This window comes from Sorex araneus, chromosome 5 (assembly GCF_027595985.1).
Source record: "Sorex araneus isolate mSorAra2 chromosome 5, mSorAra2.pri, whole genome shotgun sequence".
Classification (NCBI taxonomy): domain Eukaryota; kingdom Metazoa; phylum Chordata; class Mammalia; order Eulipotyphla; family Soricidae; genus Sorex; species Sorex araneus.
Genome location: NC_073306.1, coordinates 28,794,327 through 28,808,571, shown reverse-complemented (window position 1 = coordinate 28,808,571; position 14,245 = coordinate 28,794,327). Strand labels below are relative to the sequence as shown.

At 56.5% G+C, this 14,245-nt stretch overlaps 1 protein-coding gene across 2 annotated transcripts; it reads right to left on the bottom strand.

The window, feature by feature from the left end:
• Positions 1–1,454: 1,454 nt before the first annotated feature.
• Positions 1,455–12,398, bottom strand: POMGNT1 (protein O-linked mannose N-acetylglucosaminyltransferase 1 (beta 1,2-)). 2 transcript variants are annotated; one of them, XM_004620532.2, is made up of 22 exons: positions 12,245–12,398; positions 11,621–11,796; positions 10,995–11,109; positions 10,741–10,859; positions 9,168–9,233; positions 8,974–9,087; positions 8,234–8,351; positions 7,858–7,956; positions 7,606–7,733; positions 7,188–7,258; positions 6,924–6,999; positions 6,666–6,749; positions 6,539–6,580; positions 6,283–6,341; positions 5,951–6,023; positions 5,738–5,866; positions 5,526–5,651; positions 3,609–3,673; positions 3,384–3,428; positions 2,611–2,746; positions 2,247–2,356; positions 1,455–2,145 (listed from the first exon to the last, which is right to left on the bottom strand). In XM_004620532.2, the coding sequence occupies exons 2-22, from the start codon at positions 11,738–11,740 to the stop codon at positions 2,058–2,060; spliced, it is 1,983 nt and encodes a 660-aa protein (XP_004620589.1). In that variant the 5' UTR covers positions 11,741–11,796; positions 12,245–12,398; the 3' UTR covers positions 1,455–2,057. The 2 variants fall into 2 exon arrangements, with proteins under 2 accessions (XP_004620589.1, XP_054996290.1); XM_055140315.1 differs by lacking the exon at positions 12,245–12,398 and adding an exon at positions 11,929–12,232.
• Between the last annotated feature and the right edge of the window lie 1,847 nt (positions 12,399–14,245).

The window sequence follows — 14,245 nt, the reverse complement described above, 5'->3', positions numbered from 1 at the left end:
CAGCAAACACTGACGGCGTCAGGGTGCTGAGAAATGTCCACACGGCCCCACACAGGATATGCTGGCTCCAAGCTGGGCTGTGGGTGGAGGAAGCAGAGACAGAGGTGACAGGGTGAAGTGCTGGTTGGTGCCTGCCTCCACGGCCAGGGCGCCTAGGAGCTCACCAGGCCCACCTCGGAAGTGCCACAGGTAAGTCCCTTCTCTAGGGGGCATTCAAAACTCATCCATCAGGGTGCCTGAAAGACAGGATAACAGGTAAGGCACTAGCCTTGCATGCAGCTAACCTGGGTTCAATCCCTGGCACCACATATAGTTCCCGAAGCCCCATCACGAGCAAGGAGTTAAGTCTTGAGCACCACCAGGTGGTAGCCCAAAACCAAAACCTCATCCTCCTAATGCTAATTAAGCCTTATTCACAGAACCATCAGTGACAAGCCCTCAGCTTGGGCCAAGGCACCCGCACACTCTGAACGATCACTTCCGTTTCCTGTTACTTTTTATTTTGTTTTGGGTTTTGGGCCACACCCAGTGGTTCCCAGGGCTAACTCCTGGTTCTGTGCTATGGGATCTCTCCTGATGGTGCTTGGAGGACCAGATGTGGTGCTGGGGATTGAACCTGGTCAGTCACATGCAAGGCCAATGCCCTACCAGCTGTACTCTAGCTCCAGCCCTTCCCGTCACTTCTTTTTTTTTCTTTTTGGGTCACACCCGGCGATGCACAAGGCAGACTCCTGGCTCTGCACTCAGTAATTACTCCTGGTGGTGTTCAGGGGACCGTATAGGATGCTGGGAATCGAACCCGGGTTGGCCACATGCAAGGCAAACGCCCTACACGCTATACTATTGCTCCAGTCCCCTCTTCCTGTCACTTCTAATGTCTACCTCAAACCTTCCTAACTTCTTTGGGCCACTGGCTGGACCCAATCTGATAAAAACGATGGCTTTTTTCCAATAAAAAAATGCCCAGACATCGGGTCAGAGAGATAGTAGAGAGAATAAGGAACTTGCCTTGAATGTGGCCAACTTGGTTTGATCCCCAGCATCCCATATGGCTCGCGCCAAGCACCACCAGAAGTGATTCCTGAGTGCAGAGCCAGGAGTAACCCCTGAGTATCCAGAGTGGGACCCAAAACAAAACAAAAAAATGCCCAGACATGGGATTTTTGCAGGCAAAGTGCCCTAAGGGTGCTAGACATTCTTGTTCCTTATTAGGTTTCTCTCTGCCCAGTCCCAACTCCTGATGGCCCACCAGTCCCATCTCACCCACCTCTTGCTCTTCTCACTCTCCTTCTTCCTCCCCCCCCCTCTTTCTCTTCCTCCCTCTCCTTCTTTCCCTCTTCCCCGCCCTCTCTCTCTCTCTCTCTCTCTCTCTCTCTCTCTCTCACACACACACACACACACACACACACACACACACACACACACACCCCACAATCACAAGACGTACATGCCCAGAGGTTTTTATCCTTTTTTAATCAATGACCACCTCATCCAGCTTTGGAAACCTGGACAAAGAAGAGGCTGAGAAGTGGCCTATTTCAGTGTCTGAGGGTCTCTGAGTGTGTCTGCTTCAGCAGGTGGGCCCCAGCTGGGCCTGTCCACAGGGCGGGCACAGCAGTTTCCTGAGTAAGAGCCAGCCCTACCCTCAGGGCAGCACCCAGTCCAGAAAGGGAGCAAGGGCGCTTCAGGCGCCTGCCTGTCTCCCAGGCCCTCGCCACAGTCAATAAATAGGTTAGATCGGAGCCAGGCCTGGAGGAGGGCGTGTATGAAGGGCAGGAGCCACTGTCAGGGGGTCCTGGCGACCCCCAGGTAACTTCTCCTGCCCGTTCCCAACAAGGGAGTAAATAAATAGACCTCCAAACTCAGGAACAGGGGTGGAGTTGGGGGGGAGGGGTGTGGAGCAGGGGAACCGTTCCCCTTGGAGTTAGTAATTAAGTCTCATGTTAAAAACAAACCAGCCCAGCCCCTGCTAGTGTCTACAAAATCCTACAGGATGGGGTGGAGGGCTGGCCTGCCAGGGGGTACACAGTACCCAGCCTCGCAGGGTCCCGGAGGGCTCATGCCTGTTCTGCGGCTCCCAGGGCTCCCTCCTCCTTTGCGGGTGGCTCCAAAAAAATGGGGGTGACTGATGACGGTTTCTTCACTCTGGAACAATAATTCGAATAAAAAGTTGTTGGCAGGGGGCCATTTACTCTACCAACCCCCACCGGCCCCAACTCGCTCCCCACGGCAGGAGGGTCACTCACGAGTAGGGGGAGGCAGGGACCCCCACCACCAGGAAGTGGTTCTTCTTCCGAAACAATCTCCACAGGCCCCGGTGGTTACCGCGCACATCCAGGTCCCAGATATGGAGGCACTGGGTGAGGAGGGTCGGGGGGAGAGGAGTCAGAATAGTGTATGTGTGTGTGGGGGGGAGCAAGGGGCGATGAAGACCCACCCATGTCGCACCCCCGCCCTCCCCGAGTCCCCTTGCCCCCTGTGTGCGAGGTGGCGTCTTCTAGACTAGGACGTCGATAAGAGAGTGGGAGGGCGGGTTGTCAGGGTACACAGGGAGGGTTCTGGGGTGGAAGGCTCCAGAACCAGCGTGCAGTCCCTGTGGTGGGGGGGCACCTTGGCAAGCTGGGTCCAGGTGGTGAAGTCATCGTCTTTCTCCATTCGGATGAAGGCCACGTAGGTGTGACCTTCTGTGTCTGGCAGGAAGGAGTCTTCACAGGGGTTCCTGGTGTGGTCCAGAACCTCAGCCTCGCTGCAGCGGGTGAGGGAGGGTTAGGACAGAGCCCGCCTGGCTGAGTGTCACACAAAGGCACCCCTGGAAAGCTCTGTTCTTGTTGCCTGTAAATTTGTTTGTTTTGGCGGGGGAGGCAGGGGCGGGGGCACACCTGGTGGCAGCCGGGGCTTACTCCTGGCTCTGTGCTGAGGAATCGCTCCCGGCAAGGCAAGGGCCCGACCCACTGTCCCATGTCTCCAGGCCCAATAATGCATGTTTTTCATTTGTTTGGTTCTTGTTTTAGAGTCTGGGGGCTACCCCTGGGTGTTCTCAGGACTTACTTCTGGCTCTGTGCTCAGAGGAACGTAACGCAGTGCCAGGGATCTAACTGGGGTTGGCTGCTGCGAGCACTGTTAGCTCGGTCCTAGCTCTTTGGCCCTGATTTTTCCTTTTTGGAGTGGGAGTCATACCCAGCGGAGCTCAGGAAATTGAACCTGGGGCCTCCCACAGGGGCTGCCTCTCCTGCCCCAGCTCATCACCGAAACCATTTTTAGACAAGGGGACTTGCTGTCCATTTTGCAGTCAGTCCCACATACTAGTGACCCAAGACCTCCAGTGCCTGCCTCCTCCTTGCCCACTGCCAGACTCCACTTCCCCCGCCGGCGCGAGGCTGTACCTGAGCAACCTGTGAATTTCCACTTCATACGCTTCCTTCTTCAGGCTAAAGGGAGGGAGAAATCGGTCAGGTGACTCGGAGCCTCTCCGGACCTAATGGCAGGGCAAGGGATGACCAGGGAAATGGAGGGGGGAGGGGTAGCAGGACTAGAGTTGGAAGAGACAGCCAGGGAGGGGTCATCCAGGCTCCTCGGCCTCCTCCCCTTCCCCTGCCCCCACCCCTCACCTGTCCACGTTCCTGAGCTGGACACCTGGAACAGTGTTGAACTTGTGCTTCTTGAAATAGGCCTCCTGGAGCCGGCGAGGGGTGGGGAGAGCCTGCTGTTAGCCGCACACGGCCACTGACTCACACACACCTCCCAGGAACACAAAGAAGTCTGGGCCCCAAATGGCACATCCACGTCCCTCCCATCCTTCTCAGCTTCGGACGGCATGCTCGGTGGCGAGTTCTTTCATCTGGGCTCACCTCATGTGCACAGGCCCGCAAAGGCAGCTCGTACTGACCCAAGCTAGTGCTTGTCTGCAGGGGTCCTCCTTGGGCCAATGTGGGGGGGGGGGTGTCTTTGTTCCTTTCTACTGTTTTTATAATTTCAGGGACCCAACCCAGGGCTCCCCATGTGCTCTGCCACGGAGCGAAGTCCCCAGCCCAGAAGTCCCCAGCCCAGCACCTGCTGCTTTAAAGTGCCCTGTCTCCTCCCCAAGCCAGCAGCGGGCCTGAGGGCAGCAGAGAGCAAAGGGACTGATTGGGCCACATGAGAGGAAACTGTGTGACTTAAGGCCCCGAGAGGAGCCTGAGCACTTTCCCCTCTCCGCGAGATGAGCAGGTGTCTCTTATTTGAGCTGCTCTCCGAGGGCTTTCCTGGCTTCTAAGAGCTTTCAAGCTGGAAGGGATCTGTTTCTTTGGGCTGGGCTGTCCCTGGGGAGTGGCCCTTCAGACACGGGCAGAAGGGGGTGGGCAGCCGGGACACATCCCCGCTCACCTCAGGCGCAGGGACAGGCCCCAGCACTGGCTAGGACAGCGGAGGCCAGAACTGGCAGGGCTGCAGCGGTGCTCGGTGGCAGAAATACCCTCCCCACACCCACAGTCTAGGGCTAAGAATAGTAATAATAAAAATTATACTCGCTAACCCTTATATAATGCTTACAAGCCAAAGCATTCTACATCTATTGACTCATTTAAAGCTCGTAATCCTAGGAGATATGTATTTAATTTGTTTTTTTGGGTGTTTGAGATTAAACCCCAAGTCTCATACATGCCAGCATGCGCTCTTCCACTGAGTTTCATTCTCAATGCATCAGACAACTACCACTACTTTACAAATATGGAAAGAGGCAGGGACCGGAGAGTACAGCAGGTAGGACATTTGCCTTGCACACGGCAGACCCAGGTTCGACCCCCGGCATTGCACATGGTCCCCCAAGCACCACCAGTTAATTTCTGAATGCAGAACCAAGAGTAACCCCTGAGCATCACTTCGTGTGACCCAAAAAAACAAACCCAAAAAACAAAAAATCATGGAGGCAAAAGAGGAGTCCTCATTTGTTTGGTTTTAACATACTTGCTTGTATTCTCTTATCTACGGGCTTAATGGTTCCAGAATGAAATACAACAAACTTCACACACTTCCCTTTTATTGTGGTGGGAAGGTGCTCGGTGGTGGGATTGGTGATTGAATATTATCTGTAATGAACTATTGTGAACTACTTTTATGAAAATAGTATATATATATATATATAAAACATATACATAACATACATATGTATATATACATTTGTGTATACACACACACACACACACACACACACACACACACACACACATATATGGGAATCCCTATGCCAGTTGGCTAGTAAGTGGCAGGACTGTGGTCACTCTGTCAATGCTCTTTTTTTCTTTTTTCTTTTTGGGTTACACCCGGCAATGCACAGGGGTTACCTCCTGGCTTTGCACTCAGGAGTTACTCCTGGCGGAGCTCAGGGGACCATATGGGATGCTGGGAATCGAACCCAGGTCGGCTGCTTGCAAGGCAAACGCCCTACCCGCTGTGCTATCGCTCCAGCCCCATCTGTCAATGCTCTTAACCACTGGGCCACACACAGCCCTCCCTGTGGCCCTTCCCCGGCCACCCACACACACACTTACATGAAAGTAGCCGTTCATGTTGAGGCCCACGATCCCAAAGTGGTAGGACCGGGAGACGTCAGGGATAATGCACTCTCGGCCTCGGCGCTGTTCGGGCATCCTCATCCACATGTCCCAGTCCCAGAGCTGCGGGTGCCCAGTGGGAAGGTTACGAGGCTCCTGGCTGGAAAGGGACTCCAGCCAACACTCCCCCAGCCCCGCCATGGCAGCACCTTTTCTGGCGTCGGCCACTTGGGCTCCAGCTCATCCTTGTACAAGGACTTCCGGAGTACCCAGCCCAGTCCAGGCATGGTCTCCACGCGGTACAGCAGTGCCGGGTCCTCAGCCGTGTGTTCATAGCCCTGCAGAAAGGCGGCCGGGACGGGGTCGTGGGTTAACTCAGGGTCCCTCCAACTCCCCAGCTGAGCCCTGGCCACTCGGCCTACCTGGTCATTCCAGGCAGAGATACAGTACACGCTGCTGTCCTCCTCCAGCAGGTGGATGGACTGGCTCAGGAAACTGAGAGGCAGAAGCCACAGTTGAGAGGGAGCCGCAGACGGACTCACCATTCACGCTCCTTCCCTCCTCCAGAGCCCGTTTCCCAGGCAGCCTGACTCCACTCTGGCCACTGGCCTCTTGCCTAGATGCAAAGTTCCCCCCACTTTCGAGCTCTCTCTGACACCTCCCTGCCTTCTTCCCTAGAGACCCTGTCACGCCAAGAGCCAAGAGGAGTGCTTATAGGCATTCAGGGAGCTGTACGGAGGGGCCCTCCCCTCACCTGAAAAAGTCCACAGCAATGTCCAGGTCCTCCTCCAGAACCACCGCAAACTTGGCTTCCTGCAGGGGGAAGAGGACACGACCCCCAGGGCCACCTTTCCCATCCGGGTCTCCTGCATGCCCCGCCTGCTTCTCGTGCAGCACGACCCCCATTTTCCAGGTCAGGGAGAGGAGGTCAGGAAGGGGAAGCACAAGCTCGGCACGAAGACCGGACCCTGTCATTCTTGCCCTCCCAAAGTCATTCTCGCCCTACTCACCGGAAACAGGTTGAACGTGGCAGTGAGGCTGGCCTTGTAGTGCTGGTGGGGACAGGAGCACGGTCATGAGCTCTGGGGTAGGCACAGGGCCGGGTGTCTGTCCCGTCCACCCCCACCGAGGCGGTACCTGAGACACGCGGGCATTCTTGATGCTGATGGGAGTATGCTGGATGCCCCTCAGACCGAACAGTGCCACCACATCCATGGGCTCCTGGGGAGGCAGGGCCACCGGTCACCAGGTGACACCCCTGCCTCCCACCTGCCCAGCCTTTCACATGGCACAGGCCCGGCCTGGACCTCTCCTCTGTCAGTCCTCCGGGGTCACTGCACTCAGCACCCACAGCTCTGTGCTCTGCTCCACCCGAAGCCCCGACACCTCACTCACCTCATAGTAGCCATCGATGAAAACGGTTATCATCTGAGGAGACACCCCCTGGGCCGACAGCAGGGACCGCAGCATCCTGGGGAGCCCGGAAACAGGTTAGGGCTCTCTGTCTCCCCAAAGTAGGAGCTCCTCCACACCAACACAAGGGCCTAGGTTCCCCAGGGTCACCCACAAAAGTGAAGGGGCCGGGGATCTGTGGCATCTCCTAGCACAGGAGGCGAGACTGGGGTTCCCACCTGCTATGCACCCACCCCTCAGGCTCACCTGTACAGGTAATTGGGCCGGTTCCCGGCAATGACAGCCACAGGTACATTCAGGACCTTGTTGTTTGGGAGCTGAGGGAGAAACAGCTCTTAGCTCACACCTGCCTCACACCCTCTTCGAAGTGGAACCTGTCCCTAGGGAAGAGTTCTGAGGGGACAGGGGAGTCCAGAGCAGACAGGGAGTGCCTGGCCCAACTCGGTCGCTCCACACACTGAGCCCAGCTCCGACCCAGACTTGCCCACACAGCCTGTCCTCGGCTCCAGATCCTGACACCCCCTGTCTGTCTTTCACAACTCAGTATACTTCCTGCTTCCCTCCCAGGCAGGCTAGGGGATGAAAAGGCCACCCCAAGTCCTTCCTGGGGTCCCCTGCCAAACTGGGAGAAAAAGCCAGGCCCGTGTGTGAGCCCCCCACTCACAGGGTCAGGGCTGAACTCGATGGGGGTGGGGTCCTTGCAGCTGCACACGCTCCCGTAGCCCTCCACCTTGCTGCAGAAGCGCCGGCGCCGACGGTTCAGCTCCGTGTCTGCCCAGTGGCACTCTGCCTCTGAGGAAGGGTCAGGATGGGGGCGTGAGGCCAGTGCAGTCGGGAGAAACCCCAAGGACCCACTCAAGAGAATAAAGCCCCACAGAGGACTTGAATGCCCGAGGCTCAGACCCACTAGCCCCACCTTCAGTTGAGCTCAGGGGCACATCTGTCTTCAGCAGGACTGGATCCCCCCAGGAGGAGAGGGCAGGCGACTTAGAATGCTTCTCCCCAAGGACAGGGCCTGTAGGGGCGGGAATGAGGAACAATGGGAACTCTGGCTCATTCAGGAGCATCCCTGCCCTCTGTGCTCAGGAGTGACCCCTGGCGGTGCACCGAGGGGCCACATGCAGTGCCAGGGATTGAACCAGCCGTGTACAAGGCGAACACCTTACCCTGCTCCCTGCCCACTTTCATCCAATCCCCCACCACTGGCCCCTATTTGTCCCCCCACCAGCTCATCTCCCGGGAGTGCTCCCAGGCCCTTGATGCTACAGGGTGGGTGGCCTACAGTGCCACACCTCCTTTTCGTCCCACGAAGGCCCAGGTGTCCCTCCAGCCCAGGGCAGGGCCAGCCTGGCTGCCCAGGCTCCTCAGCAGAGCTTTGGCCGTGTCTTTGAGGTGGAAGGAGCCCTCGTCCTGCAAGACCAGAGAAGGTGGTCAAGGCTGATGCAGGCCTCCCGGAGACCTGGACTCATCAGTGTGGACAATGTGTTATGCCAAGGAAAACCATTCATTTATTGGGGAGCAGATCAGTAACATAGCCCTGTGGCTACGCCTGCTTCACAGACAAGAGAACGAAAGGCTCTGAGCGCGGCTAAGAACCATCCAGTGCCCCCCCCCACCAGCTACCCAGTGCTTCCCAGGACCCCACACATTCTGTGCTTCCCCCCAAACACCTCTCTGGCCTCTTCACCCACTACTGCCCCTCTCTCCTTTAGCTCCAGCTCCACTCACATCCTCGATGCTGCCCAGGTTAGCTAACCTCCCCACTCTGGGCACCACTTCTCCACATGACACATTGATCTGCTGCTCGTGCCGCTCCTGCCCTGCTGGACTGTAGCCTGCGCAAGGAGGGGCCCTCGATCCCCAGAGGTGCCTAGTAGTTCTTTGTTGAATAATAAAAAATGACAAGACGATTTGGAACCGAGTGACTTTTCTCCACTCTTGTCACTTCACGGGCAGGGGCCTAGTAGTCAGGGCCCGGAGTAAGGTCGGAGACGGGAATAGAGGGGACGGGCCAGGCAGAGTCACTACTGACCTTGACAGCACAGATGAGCACTCGGCCGGGTGAAACCATGTTGAGGAAAAGCACCATAGCCTCATCCTCGTGGGGGGAGTATGTGTCAAACACACGCTTTGCCATCACGTGGCCCTGGGGACACAGCTTGTCAGTGTCACGAGCAAGGCAGGCTCAGCTCCCTCCATCGGGGACTCCCAGTGCCTGAACCTCACCGTGGCCTGGTTGAGGACAATGACATGGATGCCCCGGCCCTGCTCCCGAGCCTCGTCCTCCAGCACCTACAGAGTAGAAGAGGCACAGTTTTCACTCCGCCATTCAAGGTCTGTCTGATGGGCAGGTCAAAATGAAACAAAACAAAGCAACCGCAGAAAAAAATGCAGTCCTACCTACACCTGGGTTCACACAGTTCTCTGGCTCAGTTCGAAGGTCACCTCATTAGCACCCTCAACAAAGAGATTGCACCAAGGGCTGGAGGGCAATGGCTCAAAGGGTTAAGTGAATGCTTTGCATGCCCAAGTTCAATCTTGAGCACTGCATGATCCCCCAAGCAATGCCAAGTATTGCCCAAAGATTAAAAAAAAAAATGACAGTACAGTGGGCAGGGCATTTGCCTTGCATGCAGCTGACCCAGATTTGATGCCTGGGGACCTCATATGGTCCCCTGAGAACCACCAGGAATGATCTGAGTGCATATTCAGGAGTATAACCAGATGTGCCCCAATCCCTCCAAAAAAAAGAGCCCCAAATCAATTATATCTTCCCATTAACCCTTCCCTCTGTGGCTTTCATGTGGCTTTAGAGCTCTGGACTGCCAGAAATCTGATTGAGATTTCCAATAGAAGGAAAAACTAAAATTAGGACCAGCTCTGATTAGCTCCAGACCCTCAGTGTCCAGTATAAGATTGATACCACAGAAGAGACAGGAAGTAGTTATGGAACAAATCCCTGGGCAGGTTGGAGAGATAACTCAAAGGGCTGAGTGCATACTCTTTGCACACAGGAGACTCACATTTAATCCCCTGAACCATATGGTTCCCCAAATGACCCCCTGATCATTGCTGGGTATGGCTCCAACACAAAAACTAAACAAAAAAAATAAAAGAATGACCTGCCCATGAATACTAAAATCACATTTGCTATTATCCCATGTACACTTTACACGCTTTCTACTTAATCCTGAAAAGTAGAAATCATTAATTCTACTCTACAGATGAGGAACAGGAGCCTCCCAAATCACACAACAAGGAAGGGAGAAGGATGGAGTTCAGGGTTGGAGCAGAGGCTGACATGACTGAGATTCTGGGTTTGATTCCCAGCACACCCAAAAAAGTCACACATGGCCCAGAGCCACAGTACAGCAGGTAGGGCATTTGCCTTGCATATGGTCGACCTGGGTTCAATCCCTGGCATCCCATACGGTCCCCAAGCACCGTGAGGAGTAATTCTTTTTTTTCTCTTTTTGGGTCACACCTGGTGATGCACAGGGGTTACTCCTGGCTCTGCACTCAGGAATTACTCCTGGCGGTGCTCAGAGGACCATATGGGATACTGGGATTTGAAGCCGGATCGGCCGCGTGCAAGGCAAATGCCCTACCCACTCCAGCGGTGCTATTGCTCCAGCCCGAGCAGTAATTCTTGAGTGTAGTATCTGAGTAACCCCTGAGCATCATGGAGTATGACCCCAAAATCCCACACAAAAAAAGACACAGCTAGAAAGCTGCAGTTCCCACTCAGATGGACTCTGCCCTGAGCAGAAAGAAGTACACCGGACACTGGTCCACTCACCGTGGTGCCATCCACTGCCACATAGACTTTGCTGCGACTTGAGTACACTTCCACGTCCAGGACCCGCTGGGTACCACTGCCTCTGCGACGTGAAGGCTCCAAGTGGTTCAGGGCCTCATCTGTGGGGCACCACAGGTTACGGGAGCCCCTCCATCGGTCTCACCCCTCCGGGCCTGCCTGCAATTCTATCTTTAGGAGCCCAGGAGACCCCTCCTCCCTGCTCCCCACCAATCCCATCCTCAGTTTAGTCCCACCATAGTTTTGCTCCAGCTCTGGGTCATCATTGGCCTCATTGATCGCTCGCCGGGTGTCCAGGATCAACTTGATGTTGACAATGACAGTCACCAGTAGAAAAAGCACAGCCCCTGTCTGCGGAGACAGATGGGGACAACTAAAGGGGGCATCCCCATCAAGTCACTAAGGGTCTTCCCAAGGAGGGCCCTGGTTACTGTGAGGACTCCGGGAGAACCAAGAACCTGTTCCTCTTCCCTCCGTCTGCCCAGCTCTCCTTCCCCAGCCAGTCTGGGTCTCTTCACAACCATCTCCTCCAGAGCTGCGCCCTGCACCGGTCCCACTCAGCACAGTGCGCCCTACCCATAAATCCAGCATTTCCCAATGAGACGCCTTGATTCTCTTGGGGCCCCCCATAACTAGCATCTAGACGTGTCAGCAAAGCCTTCCCCACCGGACTTCAGGCTCCCCTCAGAAGCCTTGCAGGTTGTACTTGGGTTCTGATTCCAGAACTCTGGGCCTGGACCACTAGCTGGTGTGGGATGAACAAAGAGGTTCCTTCCAGAAACCGGCTCTCTCTTCCAGGGAGGGGGCGGTGGCACGGGGGGGGGGGCGGGGAGCCTGGGGTATAGCTGGGTCGTTCCTGTACCTGGCAGAACCTCCTCAAGGCCCTCTGGTTTGTCAGTTTATACTTCCAGGTCAGGTACCAGCTCCGCTTCTTCCGAGCCCCAAAGGGCTTGATGAGGGGGCCGGCCTTCCAGTCCTCCATGCCGGATTGGGGAGAGGGGGTCACCACCGTCCCGGCCAACCCATGCCTTCAGGAATCTGAGGGGACCAGAGGGTCACATGGGGTAAGGTGTTCCTCCGGCTAGCGGATGCCTTCTGGGGCGATCGGAACAGCCCCCCTCAACCACCCACCCCGGTCACGCCGCTCCGCCGGCACCCGGGATGCCTGACCTGGGCAAAGTGGCTCAACTTGTCCCGAATAGGAACCTTCGGCGGCGGGGTCAGCGGCGGGGACGGGCAGCACTGCCCGGGGCGCCGCGGGGGAAGGACCCGGGAGGGGGGGTCTCCAGGCTCAGGAGCCGCTCCCGGGGCCCAGCCCGCGCCTCGCCCGTCCCGGGGTGGGCAGGGGGCAGCGACCCCCATCCTCCAGCCCTCTCTCTGCCCTCGGCCCCTCCGATCCGGCCCCGCTCGGGTCCCGGCGGGGCGGGGGCAGGGCGGCCACCCCGCCGCGCCACCCCTCCGGGGGGCCCCGCCCGGAAGCACTCACAGCTCAGGGGCCCCGGGCCCCGCTCGGGCTCCTCTCGGGCCCGCACTGCTGCGCCCGGCGCGCCGGGGCCGCCGCCTCCTCCATGCCGCTCGCGCCCCGCCCCGGCCGGCCCGGCCCGCCTCCCCGCTTCCGCCGCCGCCGCGGGGTGAGAGGGCGGCGGGCGGCGCTTGGAGCTGCGGGACGGCGCGGGTCGGGCCGCCCCCGCCGCCCCCGCCGCCCCCCGCCGCGGCCCCGCGCGCCCCCGCCCGGCACTGGGGTTTCCCCGGCGGCCCGGGAGCGCGGCCTCCGCCGCCCGCGCCGCGCGGCTCAGTCGCGGGAGCCAGGTGATGGGTCGAGAAAGAACTTTCTTCAGCAGCAGGCTGGCACGGGGGGGAAGATGGTGGACGCGCATCCTCGAGAACCATCTTGAGCCTGCACGGCCACCACTGGAAGCTGAGGTGGCGGGGGAGGAGGGGGGCGAACTGGGAAGGCGGTTTTTAGTAAGGAGGGGGCCAGCCCTCCGACTCAGGCATGCCCGCCGAGAGTCTGTTCTCGGGCGCTAAAGAGAGATTCCTGAGTCAGTGCTCCGCCTGCGTGCTGTCTTCCCTTGTGTCGGCGCTTGGAACATTCTTGACATTCTCCACAGCCCACAGGAGTTTGCCGGTTTGAATTCCGAGTCCAGCGCGCGATTCCTATTGGGCCGATCTCGGATTCCCACAGTTGTTCATTTCACAATCTTGTGGAAAACAGGGTCGTGACTCAGATCTGGCTACTTCCTGCTAAGCAAGGTTGTCGTGGAGGGCGTGGAAGAGAACCAGTGATGGGTTGGAGGGAAAAATAACCCGTTCGAGATTGCCTCCCCGACTGGCCGATGGCCCTGGGGTAGTGCTCAGCCTTGCGTGCAGGAAGCCCAGGTTCAGTTCCCGCCACTTCAAGGTCCCGCTGGGACCTCTAGGAGCAACCCTAGTTCCTGAGTACCACCAAGTGCTCATCCTCCCTCACCCCCCAAACCATACACCCCAATAAAGGTAATTTCCAGAGGTGTGTGATGCCTTTTATTTCATGGGGCTCTTTCCTCCCTCTGGAGAAGTCTTCCTTCTCTCTTGAATGTCATCTTTTCTTGCCCTCTTTCTTTTTTTCTGAGAGTGAGAGGTCACACCTACTCTGCTCGGGGGCCTCTCCTGGCTCTGTGCAGAGGCCATATGTGGAGGTGCTGGAGGACCATATACAGTGCTGGACCTTTGCTGTGGCAGGAGCTGCATGTAAGATAAGTGCCTTAACTTCTGTACTATCTCTCTGGCTCTTGCTCCCCTTTAACTAACTTTTTTTTTTTTTGCTTTTGGGTTATACCCGGTGATGCACAGGGGTTACTCCTGGCTCTGCACCCAGGAATTACTCCTGGCAGTGCTCAGGGGACCATATGCAATGCTGGGAATTGAACCGGGGTCGCCCATGTGCAAGGCAGATGCCCTACCTGCTATTCTATTGCTCCAGCCCCCTAACATTTCTTTACTAAAAAAATAAAAGTGAGAAAATAAAAGTAATCTCCATCCTGCCTTTGGGATCCCACCCATGAAATTAGACTTTTGCAAAAGACATATTTGGAGGCAGCAGATATTTGCTCTATATTCCCACCTTTGAAAGTTCTTGAGATTTTCCACAAGGCAGCAGCTGATCTGTCTTAAATATCCTAGAGAACTTGTGTCTCAGTCCTGAGACTAGATCAGTCCAATGACCTGTGTTTCAATCCTTGATGCAGAAAAAAGAGACAGTTCTGTAGAGAAAAAAAAAAAGAAAAAGAAAAAAGAAAGGGATCAAAACCAAGGAAACTGGCTTGAAAGATAGTACAATGGGTTAGTACTTGCACGTGACAACCTGGGTTCAATACTTGGCATCCCATATGGTCTCCTAAGCCCTCCAGGAGTGATCCCTGAGGACTTCCTGATATGTCACCCCACCCCCCAAAAAAGAAAGGAAACAAATCCAGCCGGGAATTCTAGTGCAGAATTATTTCTCCAGGTC